This window comes from Corvus kubaryi, unplaced genomic scaffold, assembly GCF_017639235.1.
Source record: "Corvus kubaryi isolate FWS band 111438036 unplaced genomic scaffold, C.kubaryi_AGA036_p1.0 split2-37374, whole genome shotgun sequence".
In the NCBI taxonomy this organism is placed as follows: domain Eukaryota; kingdom Metazoa; phylum Chordata; class Aves; order Passeriformes; family Corvidae; genus Corvus; species Corvus kubaryi.
The window spans coordinates 3,858,468-3,883,497 of NW_024582082.1; the positions used below are offsets into that span (position 1 = coordinate 3,858,468).

At 46.9% G+C, this 25,030-nt stretch overlaps 1 protein-coding gene across 1 annotated transcript in view; it reads left to right on the forward strand.

Moving 5' to 3' along the window:
• Window position 1: 1 nt before the first annotated feature.
• Window positions 2-25,030, forward strand: part of COL23A1 (collagen type XXIII alpha 1 chain) — a gene marked incomplete at its 5' end in the record, with an annotated part of 188,572 nt that continues 163,543 nt past the window's right edge. The window contains 2 exons of the mRNA XM_042014529.1: window positions 2-211; window positions 4,005-4,074. Of these exons, the coding sequence (XP_041870463.1) occupies window positions 2-211; window positions 4,005-4,074 (280 nt within the window). The remainder of the gene's footprint in view (window positions 212-4,004; window positions 4,075-25,030) is intronic.

Below are 25,030 nucleotides of genomic sequence, written 5' to 3' on the forward strand. Positions count from 1 at the left end.
CGCGGGCAGCGGCGCCGCCGGCGCGGCGGGCACCGCCACCTCCGTGCTGTGCCTGCTGCTCTCGCTCACCGCCGTGGCCGTGTGCCTGCTGCTGGGCGCCAAGACGGCGGAGCTGCAGGGCCGGCTGGCCGCGCTGGAGGAGCGGGGCGCCGCCGGCCACGGGCCGCTGCTGGACGCGCTGCAGCCCCGCGTGGAGCAGCTGTTCCGCGAGGTGAGTGAGAGGCGGCGCGGGCAGCCCCGCAGCACCGGCCGCACCGCGGCGGGGCGACAGGCTCGGGGAAGGCGCTCCGGCCCCGTTCCAGCGCGGGGCTCGCTCCGTGTGCCACCGGCTTCTCCTTCTCTTTGGAAAAACTTTTACCAAACTTCCCCCTTTTTGCTGCCGTTTCCGTGAATCAGGCGTAGGGCGAGGCGTGGCAGAGCCCAGCCTTGTTTAGAAGAGAAAATGCCCCAGGTGAAGGGCCAAAAGTCGAAGGTTTGAGGACATGCGACTTTCCCCCTTATTCTATTCACTGACACAGGTAACCCGAGTACTTAAATAACTATTTATCTTGGGATTTAATGAACCATAATTTCCTTGTTAGAAATTATGAACATGATCCCCGCTATCTGGACTGTGTGCCACAGAGTATTGTGGTTTAGCAGTGCAGAATTGATTTATGGAAGGCAGAGGAGACCCGCCACTAGTTACTTCACTTTTAGTCCTGGGGTTTTCTGAAATTATTCAATAAATATTTCTTTGATGAACAATTTCCCCTACTTGGAGAACTGTTATCCACACTGATGCCCTGCTCGGTGCCTAACTAAACCGAATCTCTGGGAGAAGTTACCCTTATCCCAGGGTTATCTTTTTCCCAATTCTGGTGTTTACTTTTGGGGCTTTTTACATGCAAGGGGGACGTGAAGGGCTCCATCACTCATAGGAAATGCTTGAGGATCCCACAGTTGGTTTGCTGGATTTGTATAAACAGTAGTTCATAAAGTTCAGCAAGATTCAACACGGCTTATGGGGCTGCTGAAGGGCACCCCTAAGTGATCAATTCTGACATCTGGGGAAGGTTTCACACTGGGAATTTAGTAGTGGCCTGACTGGGGTGCAAAACATGCATTAAAATCATGACGAAGCCTAAATCATGTGAAAATGGATTTGTACGTGGAGCTCTGTGAAAGCTCTGGGGCTGTGAGCAGGGATGGAGGCAGTGCCTGGGGGCATGGGGAGACAATTCCTCATGCTGTGTGTTGCTGTTGGAGTTAGGGTGAGGGTATTGCTGGCACCACCACAGCGTGTCCTTTTGCCTGGAAACTTGGTTGCATTGATGTGCCTCGATAAAAGTGAAATGTTAAAATATTTTTGTGAAAACCCTGAATACCAGACCAGGGGGGGTGCCTGTGAGGCATAATCACAGACTCTAGTTAACGTCTTTTCTCCAGGCAGGAATTAGCCTGCTGGTTGTGGCAGTGGTTCTGTTCCAATTACTCCAATAAATATGCTTAGCAATGGGAATGGTTTCTGAGGCACTGCCTAAGATCATGTGCAACCTCTTGCTGAGATTTAGTTAAGTGTGGAAAGCTTGTTTTGTACTGGGAATGCTCGGATGGGGTTTGTACGGGGGAAAATAAAGCAAAACCACATAATTGGGTTTCTAATGGAAGAGTGAGCTTGTTGAAACATTTAGTATGACCAAACTTTTGTCAATACTAAAGCAAATTTTGATTCAAGCAACAAATTTGAGGAATCCGTAGTAGTGATTGCACTATCTATTAACGGTCATTTTAAATGAACCTCAATTTATGGTAAAGTTTCAGAAAGTGTTTCTTGCCCAAACTCTGTTACATAAGACCGCTCGCTTGTCAAGCAACTCCTGCCCTTTCTGTGCTTGAGAGTTTCTGGAGAGCGAGAGAGTATTTCCATCGTCATGAACATCAACTGATGCCTGGGGTCAGTTTTTTTGTTAAATTCTGTGTTGGTCCTCCTTTGAAGTTTACCACAGTATTTCAGAAGTGAAACCAAAGCTCCATACGCTCTCTGTGCATGACCCAGCATCCTTTGTTCTCTGCCACAACCCGAAAGCTTTAGTCCATGTACCAGTCAAGGGGTTTGCTGGCATAATTTATGGCAGAGCCGTGTACAGAGAGCAGCAAACACAGCACCAACACACTGGCTCAGTTCCTTTTAGTACTGTTTAAATGTTTGGCAAGTAAAAGAGGATAGGAAATAATAAAGGAAGGGTAAGTGTGTAACTAAGGTAATGGAAGCCAATTTGGACAGCTAGGATTTCGTTTCTGGCTCTGTGACAGGCATCCGTGTAACTCTGGAGAAATTGCTGATTTGACTGTGGCAGGACCTTGCCCTTCCCTTGGCTTGTCCCATTAGTGGGACGTGCTGTAGGCTCCTGCTTTGATGCCCTCTGAAACATTGCCAACAGCACAGTCCAGACATGGCAGCATCTCCACTTGCTCTGTGTCAAAAGCCCCAACTCCAAGTGTGTAGTTTTCACACTGGAGGGAAAATATTAACGGGAGGATTATAGAAACATCCAGTTGTTGTAAACAAAGCTGGACCGTTTTGTTCACAAAGGATTTATTGTCCGCAGTGTCCAGATTAATCAGTTTCATGACAAGAACAATTCAATGGGAGAACAGAGGACTTGCTCCAGGATTCAGATCTCTGCTGTTGCCACTGATGCCTGCTGAACTAAAAATGTGGGAGAGCTTATTTTCATTTCCTCGAGCATCTTCATCGTCCAAATTACATTAAAAGTAAACAGATGAAACTTGAGCAACTCTGTAACATTTAGACTGCAGGTGGCTGTCAGAAAAATCTCCTTAGATGTTTTTTTGCCACATTTTCTCAAGGAAAGTATATGTTTTGCAGAAGGCAGCTGGATTGTTCTGGTATTTGTACTTCCCTCAGCACAACTTCTTTGTCAGGTGCTATGAAACCGTGTTGGTATTTTCAGGACCCCTTAGTGTCACATCCAAGCAGATAGAAGAGGCATAGAATTTCAACAAGAGATAAAAACTGTTTAATCCTCAGAATAAAAAGAAAATAACCTAATTCACAGGTAGCCTAATTCCTGAATAGTCCACAGTGTTCAAATATTTGAACAGGGACTGGGTCATCAGCTGTATAATGTCAGGTCTTAACACCCTAGACTGAATAAGTACTTTGAATTTTGTCTCTTTGAAATGTAGGGACTCCAGTTATCAGATTACTGGTTTGTCTTTTGGCAAGTACTTTAGGTAGAACAGGGCATTCCTGGAGGACTGAGAGAGTGAAGATTGTGGTGAAGATGAGCTGTTCCCACCCTTGCTGGGCTATCCCAGGCAGGGACTATGCCTGAGCTAATGTAATGTACCTGTCATCAGGCTCATTAACTTGGGCTTGGCAGTGTCCTAAATGCAGGCACGAACAGTCTCGTTGGGTTAGGGAGCAGGCAGAGTGTGCTCACATCTGCCTGCAATATGCCACGTAGACACTGCTCTAGTTTTGTGAATTTTTATCTCTTCTAGTTGTCCCATTGGTGAGTTTTTCACTTTGGAGATGGAAACACTGGGCTTGGCGTAGGCCTGAGGGTGGGTGAGCACTCCAGTCTTGACTGTCCCTCACTTCATGCCTCTCTTAAAGAAACCTCTAATACTCCACAGAGCATGAATTTTAAGCACAAAATCAACCAAATCAGGTCACATCTGAACGTGGGGCTTGTGAAGGAGCACAGGATGAATCCTGCCAATGAAGCTTGGCTCTCAAGGGACTTTGAGATGTGCAGGGGGAGTGTCTGCCTGCTCCATGTGAGGGCTGTAGGCTGCCACGTGCTCAGAAATGTTTAATATTTATGTGCTACTATAGCATGGGGTATTATCCGAGGAGGCTGAACGCCACAGGATGAAACCATTACCTCTCCCTGGAAGGAAGCTGGATGGTTTGGATGTTGGCATGCGTGCACGGTCCGTGTTTAGGTATAATGTACTCTCTAAAGGGCTGTTTTCATTCCCTCTCCGAACAGAAACTTGGTGACGGACTTGCGAAGCTGCGGACGGCGCGAGAGGCCCCGTCAGACTGCGTGTGCCCCCCAGGTAGGTGCCAAGGTACCAGCACAGCCAGCGCCACAGGGGCCGCCTGCTCGCTGCACCCACGCCACTGAGCTCCTCCCCTCCTGTATTTTATGTTCCTTTTTATCAAGGAAAATGTGCTAAGAAGTGTTTTTTCCCAAGCTGAAGCACTCTGTTGTGCTTGAGACTGTCAGCTTCTCTCAGTGCCTTGCTTTGGCCTATTCACAGATCAAGGAGTTTGAGGTTTGGACAAAAGCGATGTTTGGCTATAAGAATAAAAGACTGAAGAACTTGACTGGGTTGTGAGCCCTGGGTGTTGGGCCAAAACAATTTAGAAGTAGTAACAAAATCACTGGGGTTTAATGCAAGTGTGATAATTAAAAGCTGCAGCCTCTCTGCCTTTTCGGAGGGCAGCGACTTCTTTTGCTGTAGGAAAGCTGTCACCGATTGTTTAAATTTCCTCCCAGAGTTTAATGAACTTCTAAAACTGTCAAAACTTCCTGTTCTGCTGTGGAAGTGCATGCTCCTTGGAAACAATAAACAGCTCAGATTAGTTTGTAAAGGAACCTCGTTTATGGAAATGCTCTGTGAAGTGCTCTGCTGTCACACTGAATGGTGCGAGTGACTTTGAGCTGGGGCACTTTGAGCCTTTCTTTTCTTGTTTTCTTTCCTCAAAAGTAGCGAAAGATGGGTGAAAGATGTGCAGTGCTTTGATGCCGGACGATTCACAGGCGTGTTACAAGGACTTCCAAGCAGCAGTGTTCCATTCTAGTTTTAAAGAAAATAAACAAACCATAAATGCTACATGGGGATGGCAGAATAGGCAAAGGGGCAGGGTCGATTTTTCCTGCCACCCTGGATATGAATCCTACCAAAACACACAGTGTTAGTCCATACTCACAGGATGAAAAAAAAAAAATGGACTTTTTTTCGCCATAAGATTATGTTTAATCTCAGAAACATTTCACTAATGATGCTCCTAAATATACTCGCTGCTTTTCCAGCAGAAGGCTCCCTGTGTGCCTCACTGCCTGGTAACAAAACCCACCAGCTGAGAAACAAATACTGCTTATTTTCAGCTCTTTGCAAGGTGGTCAAATCAGATTTCTCTCTTATGATGCCCAGACCCAACAAGTCCACCGACCTCACAGGATTCTGGGACTGCATCTTTCTCTGGTCTGGGTAAACAGGGTGCTATTGGTGTGCTTAAGTGATCAAGAGGCTTTTCCTTTGCGGAAAGCAATTGGGATTGAAGAGGCTTCTTTTGTCCAGGAAAGTCCCAATTCTGTTCCAGGTCACTGGGTTTGCTGGTTGCTGTGTTTGGGAGATGGGGGGAAGAGAGGAAGGGGAAGGTTTTCCCACGTGCTGATGAAATGCTCGCTACAATCATTAGTAACGAATGTCAAAGTAATTGGTGAGCCCAGGGAAGGAGAAGTGATTTCCTGGTGGGTAGGAAATGTCCCATAGGTGGCTGCTCCTGGCCACCACTGCAGGGAGCTGAGCACTGTGCTATGGTGAGGATGTGCTGCTGGACTGTCCTGAAGCCTTTCGGCTGTTTTGGAGCAAATCAAAGACATCTTTAGATGTGTTTCATTTTTTAGCTCGTTCTCCTGAAAAAGGCTGAATTACCTTCTGCTCTGTAGTTAAAGAGCTTGGTCTGGAAACATCTGAGAGCTTGTGGCCCTCACTGGCATATGCTGCTGAGCTATGCCAGGTTGCAAAACAACGGCTCAGCTTCAATTTGCCTCTGCACTGAAAAAGCAGCCCCACTAAAAATTTCCTTGTGTAGGGGATGGGAAGAGGCTGCCAGCCCCTCTCCTGCTTCCCATGGGCAGCTGGTGGGTATTCTGAATACCTGGGCTGGGGGGGCTTTGCCAATAACCCTTCTAAGCTTAAGAATTCCTTCTTACAATTGGATTTAAAGCAAGCTGGAGAGCCGCTGGAGGGCCGAGGATGAGGATGCTCTCTGCATTGTCATGCCAGGGTGGTCCCTCCCTCGGTGCCTCCTTGGGAAAATGGGACTGGCTGCCCTGCAGACCCACCCGTGGCAGGAGCAAACACATGCTCAGAGCTGGCCATGCCAGCTGAGCTTGTCTTAAACAAGCCCTGATTTTTCCTAGAAGTGAGTCAGTTTGGTGTTTGTTTGGATTTGAGGGGGTGGGGGTTGTTTTTAGGGCACTGTTTTGATACAATTGACTTGCTACACATTCAAAGCAGTTTGGAACAAGATGACTACGATCCGCTTAAAAGTTAAATGAGGGTCAAGTTATTCTGACTACAGCGAAATCCTAAATCGCTGCTTGTAAAACACAAAAAAAACCCAAACGCCCTTCCCTCCCAAAAAAGCCCCAACCCAAACTGACCCATTTTGTGCTTTGTGCTCTGCAGGAAGTCACCTATTTGGCTGCAGGGCACAGCTGGGTTGGCTTCTAGAATGGGACCCTCGGGGCTTTCCGCGGCGGCGGGGCCGGCTTGGGGCCGGTGGCCGGCAGAGGGGGCCCGGCCGTTTCGCCAGGGCCACGGCGAGATCGCGATCGTCAGGAGATACCACAGAAGGAATCCTTTAAAATCCTCTAGTCCAACTGCCCTGCAGTAAGCAGGGACATCTCCAGCCAGATCAGGTTTCTCGGAGCCGCATCCAACCCGACCTTGGAAAAAAAAGATAATTTAAAGAATATATTTTTTAAAAGCTTAAAAAGTAACTTTTCTGTCTCTAATGCTAAGCATGCTGCAAGAAGTTGCCTCTGCAGTTGCTCTGAGCATCTGTGTGCTGCTTTGAGTTGACTTGGTTTGCTTTCTTCATTCAACCAAGGCGATGCAGGGGATGATGACAAGAACTTTGTGTCACTTTGAGTCCTTTGTGGTTTGGGCATTTTTGTGGCTGAGGGAGAGGAGAGCATTCTTCAGGGGGGTTGAGGCAGCTGGACTGAGTGTGGGTCAGGCTCGGGAACGCTGTGACAGGCTGGTGACCCCACTCTGGGGACGAGCATGGCCTTTGAGTCCCCTCAGCTATTTGGGATGGGGCAGCAGTGGTTGGATGCTGCGGGCGCTGGGCAGGGCCTGGACAGGCTGTCCCCATATGTTGTCTCGCAGGGAAACAGCAGCTTAATACTTGTATTATTGTCATTCCCTAAGCCAGGCCTGTAATACTTTACAGAGAGGCCCCTCGTCCACTGTGCTCAGTCTCCTTCTCTGTGGGATCCTTACAAAGCCTTTGCTGCAGGATGAAACGCAGCAGGTGCAGGAACACTAGTGTATGTGGCATTTGGGACAGCCTTCAGCTGATGAGCACTGGGAGGTGTGTTGAAGGCAAGACTAAAACTTCACACTGGTGAACAATTTGTTTATCAGTCGTGTGGGATCTGGCTGCCTTCTCATATACATGCTTTTTAAGGATTATTTTTTATTTTTCCCACTCACTTTTTAACAGTCTTTTAAAACCTCAGGTGCAAAAGGTGCTTGTTAAAGGTGGTATTTGCCGTGCCAAAAGTCTTCAAGCTCTGTGAGAACAGGTTCCTTGAGAGCTCAAGGTGCTGGATGCACCATGCTAGAGCCTGAGAGCAAATGTTTCCTTAAATCCAGTAAAAATAGGCTTAAACCAGCCCCAATCCACAGAGCATGCCTTGCCCAGCAGCTGGTCCTTGCTGAATTGTGGACTGAGGGTGTGAAACAGAGCTCCAGCTCTGTTGGCTGCTCTTGCACTGCGTATTTCAACGCATGCATTGTGTTTCCATGTGCCTTTTTATTTGACAGTACCTCTGGAGCCTTAACTCTGAATCTCCTGGCCACTGGGTGATGCATATCCCTGTTCTCATCTTGAATTCACGCTGGGACGGTGTCACATGCTTTTGAACGTATGGATATATTACAAAACAGCATTAAATGTTCAGTGTAGTAATCTGATGTTCCAGCTAATATGTGACAAATATTTCCCAATAATGGCTTGGCAGCAGCAGGAGCACAGTGGTGCTGCAGCCGGCAGGACGACGGATTGCTCCATTTCTCGGCAATTCAAACCATGTGTACTCGGGGAAGCCGAGCATTTCAAACCCTCCCCACCTCTGAAGACTCAGCAGCTCCAGAGGTTCTCTTGCTTAGATTATTTATATAATTTAAATTTTTTAAATTATTATTATTTTAATATTTACCCTACCTTTATACCCGGGGATCAGCATTCTCCAGCTTGCCCTGGAAGGTTGGTGCAGCACTTTTTGTGGTTTCCAGTGACTTGAAATAGCTGCCTGATTTTTACTGGTTGTAAACACTGCCTTCAAGTGTCACTCGCTATGCTATCTGCCTTCTCCCTGTATTGTCTCCCCAGGTAATTAGCACAACAGAATTTCCCTAATTGCTGGAGATCAAGGGGGAGAGGGCTCTGCTGGCTTTGTAGTCCTGACAAACGGCAGATGTTTTCCAGGAGGCCAAATGGGATGCACCCAGCTCTGCTAATGCTGGCTCTTTGTTTTGTGCTGTCCCGTGATAGCAGCTCTGTTATTGCCTCTTCAGGATCTGGGCCGAAGTGGCACATTTTTGAGTCCCTCAGGGTAGTTCAACAGATACTGAAAAATACCAAATATAAACAAGTATTTTTTTTTTTTTTTTAATTAGCAGTGATCTCTGCTTTTCTGAGTTGCTTTGCGTCTACTGAGCTTAAACCTCTGAGGTATTCCTTACGCTCACCTTAAGATACCCTTTTCTGCCTACTGAAGTCATGAAAACTCAGTATTTTTCTGTAATTTCTGTGATTTAGAGTGAGACAAGGAGCTTTACAAAATCTTCAGATTTTAAAATGCCTTCTGAATCCCCCTTTGCCTCAGTTCTCCATACCCTGCCAGTCACTTCCCTTCAGCAGGGTTTGCTTTCTCCATCTGCCTTTGCCCGCGGGAGGCTGGGACGTTGGAATTATGGATTAGTGTAAACAGGATTTTTTTCACTAAACTTACAAATGCAATCAGAATTCTCTCCTGCACAGAAAAGGCTGTGCCAGGATTTTAAAAATGAGCCAGAAGCCAAGCATCTAAATAACGAAGAACAACTGGCTGGGAAGGACTTTGAACAAATGGTGCCATTTAAATGCAGGCACTTACTTTCTGTTTCACGTGTTTTCAAATCTTACCCCTTCAAAAAGCCAATCTGCAGACCTTAGCAACTTTTGGAAAAATGCTCTTTGAGCCTAGAAATGACTGCTGGCTACCTTCCATCAGCTCCTTCCTGGCGACCATTTCCCCAGTCCCTTTTGGATGTTTGTGGAAGGCCCCAAGGACATCTGGAGCTGTGTCTGCACACCACATGTGTAGGAGCTGCCAGTTCCTTCTCCCAGGAGCTACCTGGGATGGGCACAGACACCCTCCATCACCTTACTGGAAGGTGCTGGAAAGCAGCTGCCGCAGAGTGATGGGGCCCCACCTCGTCCTTGGGACCTCGAAGCTCTGGCTTCAGGATTCTTTGTTGACTGAAACCTTTAGGTCAGGGGTTGCTTTCTTGAGTGGTTGCAATAGATGGAAATAAATGGAAGAGTCTTGCTTGGTTTGGCATCTCCTCCCAGCCACGTGTTGTGCACTGCAGGGTGCCAGCCAGCCACGGGGGAGGAGCCCAAAATCCCCCTGGAAAGAGGAATGATTTTTCTGGTGGTCCTGTGGATTGCTGTGTGTCCAGAGGGAGCTGCTGGAGTGGTGGCAGCAGCCAGGTGTGTAAGGGGAGTGTCAGGGGGCTCTGCTCATGATTTTGGCATGCTCTGCACTCCTGCTGAGGAGCTCGTGGTGGTGGTGATGGGAGCAGGAGGCGACAGCCAGGTGTGCAGCAAAGGGGAGGTTTGAATCTGGGAATTTGGGGACTGCTCCCAGAGTTCCCCCCTGTGCTGGCGTGTGAAGGAGGGCACGTCCTCTGTTCCACACCCTCCCAGATCAGCTGCTGTGTCAGCTAGCAGTGACATTTAACGTCCTACTGAGGTGACTTTAAATGCTGGATGTGGTCAGGACTTTCTGAGGCAGGAAATAGCACGGTACCAGTGTTATTCCCAGAGCTGCCAGCGCCTCTGACACAGAGGCAGAGCATGAGCTAAAAGGCAGTCTGGCCTCAAAACCACTGTCGCAGGGAAATGGGCTGGAGGCATCTTCCAGTGAGGCTGAGGCAGGATTCATCCTGGTGGTGTTTGGTGCAGCCCCAGCATTTGAACACGGAGGCCTGTAGCAGTACACCAGGAAACAGCCCATCCCAGCAGCATTTGCCTTTAGACCACTTCAGCAAAAATTAATTAAAACTGGTGACATCAATAAGAGAAGGCTTTGAAAATTTATTTTTTCTAAGTCTGCCAAAGTTATTTTGAGTGTAATGAGAACTACAAAAATAAACCTGATGACCATGTCCTCTGCAAGAGGCTCTGTGTAACTTTATCTTTGTCTCGACATATGAAGTCATTTATCCAGGCACAGATATTTTTTGCTGCCAACCCGTTCAGTGCTGCCTTTCCAGAGAGGAGGCTCTGGAGCAGGTTGGTTCAGTACTCATGGACTGACTCACCTGGGAAGTTCCTGTGACTTTCCAGTTGTTTTCCTCCTCTTTCTTGTTCAAATGATGGATCAACATCACCCAAGCGAGCAGTGACTTGGCTGTGCAGAGCTGATTACTGAAAATAGACAGTGCTGGCATGGTATCTACTGGACTTCCATGTACCTCATCGAGCCAGTAGTGCTGTCGTCTCCTGTCCACCCTGTGTGTAACAGGGTGGGAATGTGTCTTACCCCAGCAGGCTTTAGGTTGAGCTTATCAGTCATGCAGTGTTGATAGAAGCAGGTTTTAGCACAGAAATGATTTTGGGACAGTGAGCTACCACTGATGTACTCCTGAAGCAAGAGCCACCTTATTTCTCTGGTACAAGAAGCTCCAGACTGACATTTCCTGACTTGCACTGCACAAATACACTCTGCACAGGAAGCCCCATCACCTGTGCCTGAGGCTGGGAGCGTGTAGGTGACAGCAACCAAAACTAAACCTGAGCAGAGAGGCCGTATAACTGTTTTTAATCTGCTCTGGCTGCACTGGGTGGGTGCCACATCATTTACCAACAGGTACCATTAATTAACCTTCCCTCTGGCCTCTTGCAGGGAGTGCCAGCCCAGACAAAGGCTGGACAAATAGCCCCATCTGCCCCCCCAGCTTCTTGCCACGGCTTCCCATTTGAGAAATCCTAGGCTATCTGTAAACCTGGTGTTATCTCCTGATTTCCATGACTAGAAACATTGCTTTTCACCCGGTGCTGTTTGTTTGCTCCTATTTTGTTGCTCTAACACACGATCATTTGTTTGACTCTGTAGGGCTGCAGGGACAGTAGGTGTAGTGCCCTTTAAAGGATCCAAATATAACTCCATCACTCCTGACGCTCCAGTAAAGGCTGGAACAGGGAATGGCTGAGTGGTACTTAGTTGCCAGCTGGGGTCAAAACATGAGAAAAGCTATCAGTAGCTTTTTTTGGTTATTTTACAGATTTCTGGGAAAGACAGTCCCTTTCAACACTTGTTAAATAGAGTTTGCCTAAAGGAAAGTGTTCTGAGCTCCAGCCCCTGAGCAGTGGTGCCTTTGCATTGCAAATTTGCTCCTGCTTTGACCACCACATTTTCACGGGAGGGAGGAAGGTGAACTGGAGAGCAATACCCATAGTTGGCCATAGCTAAGAGTCATAACAGGTTTTTAACCAAGTAATTATGTTGCAACAGTTGTTCAGTGAGAAGCCTGGCTTGCCTGGATTACAGAGATGAGGGTGTGAATCCAAATACCAGCCACAAGCGTGGATTGCTTACCCTTCCACTACCACCCAAACCAACACAAGCCCAGCACTCATCATGCCAGCTGGGATCATATTTAAGACTCCAGGTGTTATTTCAGATGTAAAAGCAGAGAAAGATCAGGAAACATTTGTCTGTTATTTTTATTGCAGTAGTTGTCTGTCTGGATCAGCAGTGAAATTATTTATCAAGTCTGATACGCAGAGCACCCAGACCTTGCTCCAAGGGAAGGTGGTGTGACACCAGCAGGTTTGTCCCCCATGTGCTAAGGGAGAGGCAGTTCTCACACTGTGTGATGGAGTGCTCCTGCACCTCGTTTCTCATGAAGCCAAGCTGGTTGTAGAAAATCACTGAACAGCTATTTTAAAAGCAGCCAGTGCGAAGAATTTGGCCACAGGTTTGTCCGCCCATGGTTGTGAGGAGTCTGCAAACAGCATGGCTGCAGTGGTGTCCCTGGGGGCCCTTGGCCTGGGAGCGCTGGGTGGGGTGGCAGGGATGAATGCAGTGGCTGTACCTGGCTGGAGTTGGTGCTGGGTGTGCAGGAACCATCGAATGAACTTACCACACCCTGGCACAAGGTACACCAGTGTGAGTGACAGGTCCTCGTGGTGACACACTGCAAGGAGGAGCAGCAGGAGGAGACAGATTCAGTTGCTCATCTCTCTTCGTTGCACCTGTCCTGCCACGATAAACTAGACTGTAAAAAGGCTGGATTTCTTTCTGCTTTTCTACATCAGACCCAGGAGGCAACAATTCTTGTCACTTCCCAACATGATTCCAGGGTAATCCCACCCAGCATCTGGCCCAGGGGGAGGTGATGGTCTCTGCAGGCTGTGCTGTCCCACCCCAGCGTGGTCTGGTGCGTATGAGCACTGGGGTTAATGCCGCTTTACAGGATGCACTCACGTGGTTAATGACCTAATTAAGCCTCCACCTGTTCTTTGTTGTCACCATCAGTCTCTGTTTTATCATGTGGCAGAAGAGGTGCTGGTGCCAAGATGCCCCCGAACACCGGGCTCTGGCAGCCTGTGCAGCACAATGTGTGTCTTGGGTTTCATCCCTGCGGCAGATGGAGCGAGCTCACGGCCTTGTGTAGGAGCAGGGCACGGAGCTGCTGGAAATGCAGGGAACGACAGGTCCCCAGTGTCCCCCTGTCCCCCCCAGCACGTGCTTGTTTGCTTTTTAAAATGTGACCATGTGGGGCAAGAAGGAGAAAAAGCTGCATGTGCAGGAGGAATTGAGCATAGCCAGAGGACTGACAGAAGGGGGCTCTGGAGAGCCCATCACTGCCTTGAATGCTGATTTGGTGGCAGGAATCCACATTTTTTTTCTACTAATTTGAGTTGGGGATGTGTTTGTGAAAGACCTCACATTCATCTTGTATGCCGTACAGAATCTTGGTTGGGGTAGGGATGTGGGGCTATGTTGGTTGCGTTTGAAGCTGTTCATGTTTCTGGCTCACTTTTAAATTGGGTCTATTTATGTAATTACATATTGAAGGCATTAGGAGAACTTGGCTTCTGCTGAATGGGGGTTGCCCTTGATGGGTTATTTTTTCACAATGATTGCAGTCATGGCAAGACATGTAGGCCAAGAAAAGCCAGTCTTTACCTGGGGCTGGCTGTGTGACACAAATTACTTTTTAACCCACCTGAGCAACAGTATGGCAAGAGCCACTGACTTTGGGACTTTGTTCATCTGAAGGTTCCGTTCAGTGCAAGTTTACTGGGACCATTTATGTCAAGACAACTCCAGCGGTGAACTTGGCTCCAGCCCATGTGTGATGGTTCCTGTACATTGCAAGAAATCCCACGTTTCTTCCTTTGCTTCTGGCTATCAGTGGCACAACTGTGGATGTTGGCTGTGCAAGCAACAGATAGAGGCCATTTGCCCCTGGGTGGACCTATTAAATTCTGTGCACCACATAACAATTTTATCCTTCATGTCCCAGGCTCTTGGGTGGCTTCCCAGCAAGTGTGACATGATGGAGAGAGAAGTATTCACAAAGAAAAACTAAATAGGTTCGATGATGTTCCCGACCATCTGTGTTTTTGTGGTCAGACTTCTAAAAAAATACTGGTAGAGATGAGATCTGTCAGTGCAGTACATCTGGAAATGTTTCTGGCTCGAGTTTGTCTGGGTTTTCTCCCCATTTTGTGCTGTCTCTGAGCTGTCCCCGTTCGTGCTATTCCGGTGCACTCTGTGCAGGAGGATCGAGCAGGTTTGTGCTGCTTCACTGCTCAGAGAGATTGAAGAACTTGGAGGAGATGTTGAACAGATTTTTCTTTTTCTTTTTTTTCTTTTTCCCCAGCAGATCTGTCTGGAGGATGAGAACAGTTGGTATTGATATGATCTGCTTCATATTTTGGGAAGCCTTGGCAGTAACTACCACCAAATAATGATGCTTCTGGGGCCCTATTGTGCAAACATTTAAATATGTTCAACCGTGTTGCGCAGAAACCCTGTCAAGAGACTAACACGCCATCCCAGAGGGACTCGAGGGCATGGCTGATGGCAAAAATGGGCCCTGATAGGGAATTGGGAATGTATGTTCCCATTTCTTAGAAGAAATCCTGGCTTTTTGGCTACTGGCAGCTGCTGTTAGCTTGCCTGAAGGCTGCTGGTTATTTGTTGGAGGTGGATTAGATGGGGAGCACACTGTTGCCAGAGGATTGGCTACTGTTGGTGTGGGCAATACTGCTCATCTGTGCCATGCATGCAGGGACTTCTCATGTTCATTTGCTTCTTTCAATTTTTCTCCTAAACTTTGCATCCTAAACCACAGCTTGTCCAGCCTGTGCACCTCATTACTGGGGTGAGCACTGTGTGTGGGTCTGCCACATCCCTCATCCTGGGCAGGGAGTGTGAGGGGAAGACAGTGATGGTCTGAACCTGGCCAGAAGCTGCACATGCTTTTCTTTTCTGTTGCATTTTCTGTTTCTTTTTTTTTTTTTTTTTTTTTTTTAATCTATCCATTTTGTAGATCAGGACTGTATAAAAGTGTTTTATTTTAGTTCCAAAGATATGGTTAAATTCCCCAAGAAGTGCTGTTCAACTCCACTTGGGAGCTTATGCAGACCAGTTGACTTTACTTTTGGTAAAAGCACTATATTTGAGCTCCTTGAGGGTTGCTTTTATGCGACTTTAGCCAGACTTTAAGGAGCTCTGCTTTTCATGGTGACAAGGTTCCCAGTCTTGAAACTATTTCTTCACACAGACATGAGGTCAGAGTGCATCGGTGCCTCGCAGCATCCCCGGTGCTCGGCCGTGCCCCGGTGCTGGAGATGATCACACACACGAGGTCTGCACTGTGTGGAGGAACAGCAGCACAGCCATCCCCCTGGTTTGGTTCCCTTTGGTTATAGCGACACAAAGACACATTCAGGCCTTTGATAAAAGCCAGGCTTGGCTGCTTTTACACACACACACAAACAAAACAAAACAGAAAAACAGCAGAGGAGGGGAGGCTGTGTTTTGTTAAAGTGCGGACTTGGGATTTAGCAAGAAAAGAAAACTCAAAACCCCACTTTTTAAATTAACAAGGGAGTCTGAAGTTGGAAGCACCCTTCTCCATCCCTCCCAGCCTATTAGGTCAGTGGACATTTCCAACCCCCTCCCTGGGAACATCCTCTTCCTCTTCACCCCTATGGTAGTGTTTATAAGGAAGAAGGAGTTTTATAGAAATACATCTCTCTCTCTCTCTCTGTGTCTCTCTTTCTATATATATTCACATGTGTATGTGTATATATATCCCTTCCCCTATATAATCCCATATATATTTATATTTAGTGCTTGTTAAGTGGCAAAGCAAAATGCAATCAACACCAGCAAGTGACAAACACATTCCTTCTCCTGGTAACTAAATGCCCACTCTCTTTTACTGGGGTTTATTCTGGGCTTTGCTGATTGCACGTTTTAGCTCCTCTTTGCTTCAGACTGGTGCTGACTGGTGGCTCAGTGCAGAGAGCTCACACCCAGGGGATTCCACTGGTGGGATTGGGTGAAATTAGATGGCTTCATCCTGGTTTGGTTTAAGATGGTAATTATGTGTTGCTTGAACCCAACAGTCTGTTGAACTGTATTGCTTTAAAATTGATTTAATACCTCTTTTTAGAAGTTTTGCCTGCTGTATCTGGGGGTCCCTTACAGCTGTTCTACTGCTGTGTGTCTATATTCCATTACTACCCTGAATTCCAGCCCCTAGACAGAGTGAATTCACTGCTGGCAGGAATTCCCCTGTGCAGAGACACCGTAACAAACTGGCAATGTCAAACCTTGCACTGATGCCCTGAGGAGTGTGGCCTTTGCCACCAAATGCTGAAAATGTTCCCTTTTCCCTGGGTATAAAACTGTGCATTGAAGGCAGAGGGAACACACACATTGAAGTTGCGTCACTTAAGATGTGACAGCTCATCTCAGAGAGTGCTGAGGCCCTGGCACAGGTTGCCCAGAGAGGCTGTGGCTGCCCCATCCCTGGAAGTGTTCAAGGCCAGGTTGGACCAGGCTTGGAGCCACCTGGGATAGTGGAAGGTGTCCCTGCCCATGGCAGGAGTGAGATGAGCTTTAAGGTCCCTTCCAGCCCAAACCATTCTGTAATTCTACAAAAACTCTTCTTTGCTGAGTTCCCTGAGGGAGGTTGTTCATGGCACTGCATCTCTGAGAGGCAGAAACCATAACAATGAACCTGTATTGGCAGATCCTTCCCTCAGCCACATCCCCTCTGCCGCCAGGAATGACCCCAAAACTGGCCTCTGCCCTGCTGCCTGAGGAGCCAGGAAGGATACCAGGAACATCTCTCCCTGTTCTGAGTATCTTAGGGAGGGGAACAGAAAAGGCAATGGGCTTGTTCATCTCTTCCTGCTGAGGGGAGCACTGCTTGGTTCGTGCTCTCTGTCCTTACAGACACAGCCTGGGCAGAATCAGGGCTGCCAGGTGCCTTCCTGGTAACTGGGCTCAGCTGCTGCTCCTGGTGCACCACTCACCACAGGTGTGTCTGCGGGGCTCCTCCCCTTCAATAAAGCCTGGGTCAGGGACTGGGCTGCAGTTTTTTGCTGAGCCCTTGTGGAGTGTCTTAGTAGCAAGAATGGGGCTCCAGGCCGGTGGGATACAGCTCTGTGCTCTCTGTGGCTGAGGTGAGTCTTGTGCTCTTCACTCTTTCTCAGTTCTCTGTAAGCTGCAGCAAAGAGACAATTTGGAAGTGTGTGTCTATTCTGGTGTGAGCTGGGATTGCTGGTCAGCCTGGGGATGAGAGTTATGTGCAGGTGACTTGAAAATATCAGCATCCCCTTGCCTTTTGAGCTGCAGGGCAGGAATTAAGATGTACTGGAGTGAAGCAGACATGCAGAGGTGTGTGTATATTTACGCACGTGTGTGAGGGAGAGCTCGTAAGGCCTGTGTGGGGGTGGCTGCTGAGGAAGCCTGGCTGCCCTCTTGAGAAGTCCTTTATGATTTTGTTGTTGGAGATGTGGGGCTGTAGCAGAACTCTCTGTGCAGCCTTTGTTGGAGGAGGTGGTATAATGCTCTAGTGGGGCTTTTTGTCTGACCACAGGTACAAGTGTGTTATTTTGAAGTTGGTTTTAACTCATCTGCCCTGGAACTGGATGTCTGCTTGACTGTGCTATAACTGGTAAATGTGGGGAATGTCAAACAAACGTGCAACTTAAGGAGAAATCCTGTGCAGAAGGGTGAAATGGCCTAGCTTCAAGATGTTAAACCACAGGATGCTTCTGAGGGGTTCTCATCTTTCTGGCTGTTGTTTTTAGTGCTTTTTTTTCTTTTTTTTTTTTTATAAAGTACTGCTTTTATGTACAGGCTGTGCAGCTATTCCAGTGCAATTGAGGCTTGGTGGGGAGAAGGGGCTGAACCTGGTTGCTGGCCCTGGTCAGACACCAGCATGGTGTTGTGTGAGAATGGCAGGTGACATACCGGGATGTAATCCTGAAAAGGTGACTCCTGGAGATGAAAAGATCCAGCAGGCAGTGGGGGAAGGTTAGAGATGACACTAATTGGCTTCTGCCTGTAGGAGTCTTTCCAGCCCAATTCTGTGACTGCACTATTGTCTTTAGCGCTTTTTTCCCTGTGGTGTGTGTTTGTTTTTTTATTTTTGTGGAATGCCTGTATTGGGGCAGGGTGGAGGCAGACCTTTATGGATGAAGGAAACATATTCTTGGGTAGGTGTTACAGAATGCAAAGAGGGAGGAACCCCAAAATTCCTCCAAGCAAGCCCTGATTTGAAGAGGTATCTTGCCCTGTTCTGGCAAGAACATCACTGCTGGTGGTTCTGCTGCTCCGAGAAGCATGAGCTGGTGGCTTTTGGTGGGGCTGGGGGATGCTGAGGTCACTGCTGATGGGCCCCAGCTTTTGTAGGGTTGGTGCCAAATTCTGCTTTTAGACCTTAGTGCTTGGTAGAATTTAGCAATAGCCTGGCTTGATGTGAAATAGGGCCCCGGGTTTGAGCCATTCATCTCTGCTGCTTGGGGCTGTGCCCTTGCCAAGGAGTCACCAACAGCTTGGGGATTGAGGCCAGCTGAGATAGGACCTTCAGCTGGGAGGCAGAGGGGGATCCCCTCTCATCAAGGCCACTTGCTGAAGCTGTTTCCACTCAAATTAGGACATCCCTGATAGCACCTGGGATGCTGAGTAATAACGCCTGTTACAGGCAATTTGTCCTTATCTGATAGCCTGAAGTGCAAAAGCTGGAAGATGGAAGATGAAGGGACAGAGGCTTAGCCCAGGACCAGAGGGTTTGATTTCCCTCTCCTGGCTGCCAGCATTTTGATGGGGAGCCAGGAATGCTGTGGGCTGTGAAATGTTTTTGTTTTGCTTCGTCGGGTTTGTGCAGCCAAGTCCTAATCGAGGCTGTCGTTTCCAGAGAGGGGAAATGGGAGGTCTCTGTTTGGAACACCTCTGTGGGACTGTTGTAGGGGAAGGGTCCTTCCTGGCAGTTTTAAGAGAGTGAAACTTTACTTGATGTTTGAGGGGGTTTTTGTTGTTGTTTTCTGGTTTGGTTTGGCTTTGTTTTCCTTCTTAAAAAGTTTTTTTAAGCAACACTAAATTGCTGTTTAGAGCCGAAGTGGTATGAAATAGGACTGAACTGATGCTTTCCAGTGCCAAGCATCACACACAGCTCTGATCAGATGGAGAGCTGCAGCCACAACTTGTTCTTTTCAGCTCAGCCAGGTAAAAACACATCAGTGATTAACATGACCCACTGTCTGCTTCTTTCTTAGGGATCAGCCTAGCATGTGAACATCACTAATGTGTTATTATTTAAGTCTCTAATTTCTGTTCACATGCAGTTCTCCAGCTCTCATCTGTGAATAATTCATCTGAAATTTGGAATAGCAAACTGACTTTATTTGTTTGCAGATATTCTTGGAGGAGCCCTCCTTGGTTTGCTTGTCTTCCTTACCAGTTTATGTATCTTGACATGTCATTTCCTTCATGGTCTTCCCCCCTCCCAAAATGATTTGCATATGAATAATTAAAAACAGAAGGAGACAAATCACCATCATCAATGTCTTTCACATTGGGTTAGACACGATTTTTGGGGAAAGATAACTGATGTAGCTGTAATTCAAACATCACAAACAGCCTATCTGTGCATGAAAGGGAACTTGCTCCTCTCAGCTCCTGCCTCTCTCCCATCTCAACCTCTCTTGCTGAATGCTCTGCTGCCCTTTCTTGCATCCTCTCTCAAAAGAGCAGGAGAGAGCCTTAACAATTAAATTAGACAGGAATACATAATTTTGCAGCAGGTTACTTAAGGACCTTGATTTAGTCATCAAGCCCATCCTCCTCCCACAAGCTTCAGTGCAGCCCCTGCTTGCTTACACTTACCCTACACTGCGAGTGAATCCCTGGTCTCTGCTGTATGCAACAAGACAGATGTGATTTTAAGGTAGCTCTTAAAAGGAATGTAACTTTAAATCCCTGGGTTGCAGTCAGTTCTAGTTTTTGTTGGTCAGTATTATTTTGGTTATTGTTACCAGATTTCTTTTTTCTTTATGATGATTGAAAGATTTTTGTTAGGACACAGATATTTTTACTAGGCTTGTGTATGCATTGATTTGCCCAATGTTGCAAACAGGTTATCCAGAAGATGATCTTATTTCCTGCAGGTGGTTTAACTGTAGATTCTGTAGTGTTGTGGTACCACTCCTTAAATAGATTGACCATTCAGTTTCAGTTCTGCCAAAATTATTTCCTCCTTACTCTGGTTCACATTATCAAATAGCAAAGCCATTAGTTCTAGTTCTTGGTAAGAATGCTGCTGTCCAAATTTGGCCTCCACTGAGGCTGAGTGAAACTTGTGATTATTTACTCAGCCTGAGGCAAAGTACCTGGAAAACGAGATACAGGATTGGATTGAACAAGTCCCATCAGTAAGAGATTTGTGTACTCCTTAAATGATTTCATTTTTTTTAACTACAGCAATGTGTGCTGGAGAGCTTGGAAGGTGGTGCCCACAGAGACAAAGACAAGGCAGCCTGTGAATCCTCTTTAAGAAGCTGCAGTGGTGCTGGCTGTCACTGGTTGCCCTTGTGGGGGGCTGGAGGGCATCTGCTGTGTCCCTTCTAGTGTGGAGACAGCAATGATTTGCTTTTCAGGAGGAAATAAATTGATTGCACTGACATGAGGAAACTTTTCTTGAGCTTGAGTTCATCACTGCCCTACTCCTGCTTCGTACAAGCACACCCAAAATGAACAATGGTCCTGTGGGAGCCCAGCCTGCTCTTGTGCTCTGGGTTTTTCTGGCCTTGAAGGTCACTGAGTCACATCACTGGAGCAGAGGTGCTGCTGGTGTGACCTAACATTGCACCTCCTCTGTAGCTCATAGAAGAGCCTGTGGAAACTGTGAGCCTGCTGGGATCTAAGGTGTCCCTTTGACTGATTTGTTTATTTTAAAAAACCCAAATGTACTACCCATGAAACAGCCCCCTCCCCCAATTCCACACTCATGAGTATTCACTTTCTTTGGCTCTGAGTGCATTATTCTGATGCTGTCAGCATCCTTGTGCAAGTCTGCAGGCTCCAGTGCCGATCTGCAAAACGTGGGTGGGAACCTGCTGCACTGAACAGCTGAACTTGTTTCTTTTGCATGGCAATAGCTCTGATCTAAAATTGTTAGTGGGAGTTCAAGAGACACAGTCCCAGTGATCCAAGAGTGAATAACACAGATGCAGTTCTTCAGCTCACATCAGACACTCAGACACCAGAATTTTTGCAGGTGTTCACCTCCTGAATCCAAATTTCTCACCCAGCAAAGCCAAAGGTGTGTGCTGGTGGCAGATTTGGTGGCACTGTGTGTTGTGCTGAGGGATGCTCGAGGTGTTGCTGCAGATGGGGCAGAGGAAGAAATCTGGGGTGGGAAGGGGGCAAAGTTGCTAAAAGAGATTAAAAACTGGCTAGATCCTGGTGATCGTAACAGTACATGAAATACTGGCTCACACTGAACAAGGAGATAGTCTTGACATAATTCAGCAAAACATGGCTCTTAAAAATGTGTGGCTCATCTTTAGATTTATTCTTAATACTCTAAATAATCTCCAGCTTTGACATTTTAATTGTACAGCGCAGATGTGAAAGCTTTCCACCGGGTCCTGGCAGAAATCCCAGCAAACTGCTTCAACTAGAAGAGTTGAAAAGGGAGAAAAAAAATGTTTCTTGCACTTGTAAACCCTATTGTTTCAGAATTTATCAGGTAGTGTTGACTTCTCCAGGCTTTATAAAGAGCAGAATAAAAGTATTTCAAGTGATGGTGTGAAGGCGATGTGATGAAGGCACTTCTTGAATGTGAAGTTGTGTATTTGGTGCTGAGGAAATAGGAAGTTTTTGACATTTGTTTGGTTTTTGTAAGATCAGAGGGAGGCAGAGATCCAGTCGTTGGTGCTCAGTTCTGGCCTAGATGTCAAGGGTTTAGCACTGCTGCTTTGAATTTTAGTCTTTCTTGCAGGGGACAGACTTTTTCTATCTGTTTAGCAAGTAATACTGGACCTGATTCCTGTTGTATCCACTCTGCTGCCAGGAAAGATAGGAAATATTCATAAAATCTACAGAATATGCATAAAATCAATTATGTAGGGATTGGGGATTCTTTTGAGTCTGTCTGCTGTAATGGACAAGCTCCTTGAGAGGGGCCAGTACGGCTCCAGAGCTCCTCTTCTTGTGTCTGGAGCATGTCTGGGGAGGTGGAGGGAGCTCCTGCGGCTGCTTCTTCCCTTAAAGCAGTGTCCTGACCCTGTGTGTGCATGGTGAGGCCCTCCCCTGCCAGAGGCCTCTGCTTTGGGAGATGAAAATGGAGTTTTAATGCAATGCATGGATTGGTTTTGCCAGTTTCTGTGCTGGATCCTTTTGGCATTGAAGACTGGTGGGATGGAGGGGGCAGATGGTCACATCTGACAGCCACATATTGGCTGATCTGTGACACCTTTGGGGTCAGTGGTCAATGACTTGGTGTGCAGAGCAGGGGAGGGCTGTGGTACTGGTGGAAGCAGCTGTGTCAGCCCAGCACCCATAACCTGCATCTCCCAGCTTTCCTCTGCTCATGGGAGGTCAGCCCTGTCCCTTTGCTCCTCTTGTACCCCCTCCTGGGTGCTGGGGTAAAAGCAGAGCCTGCCTCCACCCCCCAAAGTGCTCATTAATATCAGCTCAGTTGTGATTACAGGAGCGTGGGGATGGCCTTCCCTGTCTGCTGAGGGGAAGCTTGTGTTGGGCTGAGCCCAGCAAGACTTTGCCTGGAGTGTGATGTCTTTTAAGTGCTGGGTCAAATCAGTTCAGTGGCTCCTGGGGGAATTGTAGGCATCCACAGACTGAGCCTTTGTTGTCCAAGTATCTCCCCTGTCCCAGTGGAAAACCATTACAGACAGATAGAGAACATGGAACCCTTGCAACTGGGCTCAAAGAGGATCCAAACTTCACCCAGACATCTTCCCCTTATCACACAGAGTTTGAACTGATGAATTAATTGAGTTTGCAGAAGAGGGATGGGTGAGCACAGAGGGGCTGTAAATTAAATTCCCACGTGAGAATGTGAATGCTGGAATAAACTGGCAGGGAGGATTGGTGCACACATGGCCACTGCTGTAGGTGAGGGGGTCTGGAGCTCGTGAGGGCTCAATTACTGAAGCAAAGAAACACTGCTGGGAGTACAGGGCTGTTGTAGCAGGGAAGAGACAACGGGGATAAATCTGAGCCATCAGATCTCCAGTGGCATGGCCAGCCTGCTCATGATGGTTCTCCACTGTTGTTCTGGCACACTGGAGCTCATCACATCCCTTTCAGGGGGCTGCACTTGGACCAGCAGCACTATTTATGGAGGCAGAAGCACCAGCACTGCCCTTTGGCTTGTCTGTCTCTGCTCTATACCATGTGGTTTGCCTTTGATGCCAGTAAAATATTTTTCTAAAATTTGGTGGGTTTTTTGTGGCTGCTGGGCTCTTCCACAAAGTTCCAACATCTGAAATTACAGCAAGGCATCTCTGGAGCTTTGCTGATGTCTCAGAATTTCATTAGCTTGGAATTGCTGTTAGTACACTAATTATATTTCCCCTACCCTTTATTTTTTTTCTTTTTGCCTGCAGGAAAACGTATGGTTTTTACAAACACTGTTTGTTATTTAGCTCTGGCTTCACAGAATGCCTGTGAAGATTAGTCTCCATGAGAATCAATTGCAGATAATTTTCATTGCAAACAGGATCCTGCAGCACATACATGTGCAGCTGGGTTGGCTTCTCCTTGGAGCATATGTAATGGTTTCTAGATGGAAAGGAAAGTCTGAGATGAAATAGATCATGACATGACATTTTGAAAGTTTATGAAACAATAAAACACAATAATCATGGTTAAAATTTGATAAATGTGTGGTGGTGTTTTTCTAGCACAGAATACAGTTCTGCAATAAACTCTAATTAATACAGTCTGTGGTAAACAGATTAATTCCTGTTAAAATCAAACTTTCCATGCCCTGAACTGAGACAAGCATGCATTTTAGCAGCCAGTGTCTAAACCAGGGAGTAAAAATATTTCTGTTCTTTTTTTTTTAATTGTTGTTATATTCATTGTATGCCTTGAGCAAGACCAAAAAAAAAAAAAAAAAGCAGCTCTGAAACTGCCCTGGGTGACATTGGGCTCTGGCTGTGTGTGCACAAACCCATCTCCCTTGCTGTGAGACTCTTACAACTTCATGTCTGCCTATGCTGGATTGTGTGGGTTTATTTTTTTCAGGGAAGAAGTGATTTCTTTACCAGTTTGGATACATTTTCCCCAATGGGCACAATTTCCCTTTTTCACTGGGCTGAAGGTATGTGGCTGTGGGAAGGGGCACAAACGTCCTCAGAAAGCACCACCCCGAATGGGGAAGTGCTGGAATACTTTGAACTGAATTTAATGTTGACTTCGGCTGGGAAGATGCATTCTTGCTTTCGTTAGAATTAATTAACTTGGTGAGTCATCCTCCGCTAAGTCAGGATTTGGGCATCTGAGATGCACTGTCAGTCTGTGGTGGTGCCTGTATGAGGGACCCATGTTTTGGGAGCAGGAGAACCTTTGCCTTCCCAGGTCTGAATTTCCAAGGCTACTTGTGAATCAACATAATGATTCCTGGATGATTACATCTAAAATTGCTGTTGTATCAAGCTTTTAATTCCTTGAAAAGCAGAAAATGGCCTAAGTTTTTCCATTTTGATAAAACATACTTCATCCTTGCTGCAGAGAATCTGCACTGAAAATGCACCTTTTCACCTCTGTCCAGCTGTGGTTTTCCTAATGTGTTTCTGAAACAGACCTGACTGCCAAGGAAAACATCAACTATTACACTTGCTGGGAAGAGGGGATTAAATTCTGCTTCCTGGTGGTTGGATTTCACACAGGTAGTTTAGGCCTAATAAAATTTCATTCTGGTGTTTACAAAAAAGGAGGGATTTTTATATTGGCACTGACTTGTGGCTTGGAGAGTGTGTACTTTGGCTCTGTTCATGTGGATTCTGTTTCACTGGAGACGGGATGCCCAACCTCCTGCACCACCAGCACAAGAAACCTCTCAAAGCCTCTTGTGCAGCTGCTGCTCTGGTCTCCGGAGAGGATGTGCTGCTGAGAAATTCATCAGCAGTGTTGCTTTTTAAAAGTAAAAAGATTATTAAATTCACTGAGGTGACTTTAAAACCTGGCAGAATTAGGGTATATTTATCTAAGTTTTATGC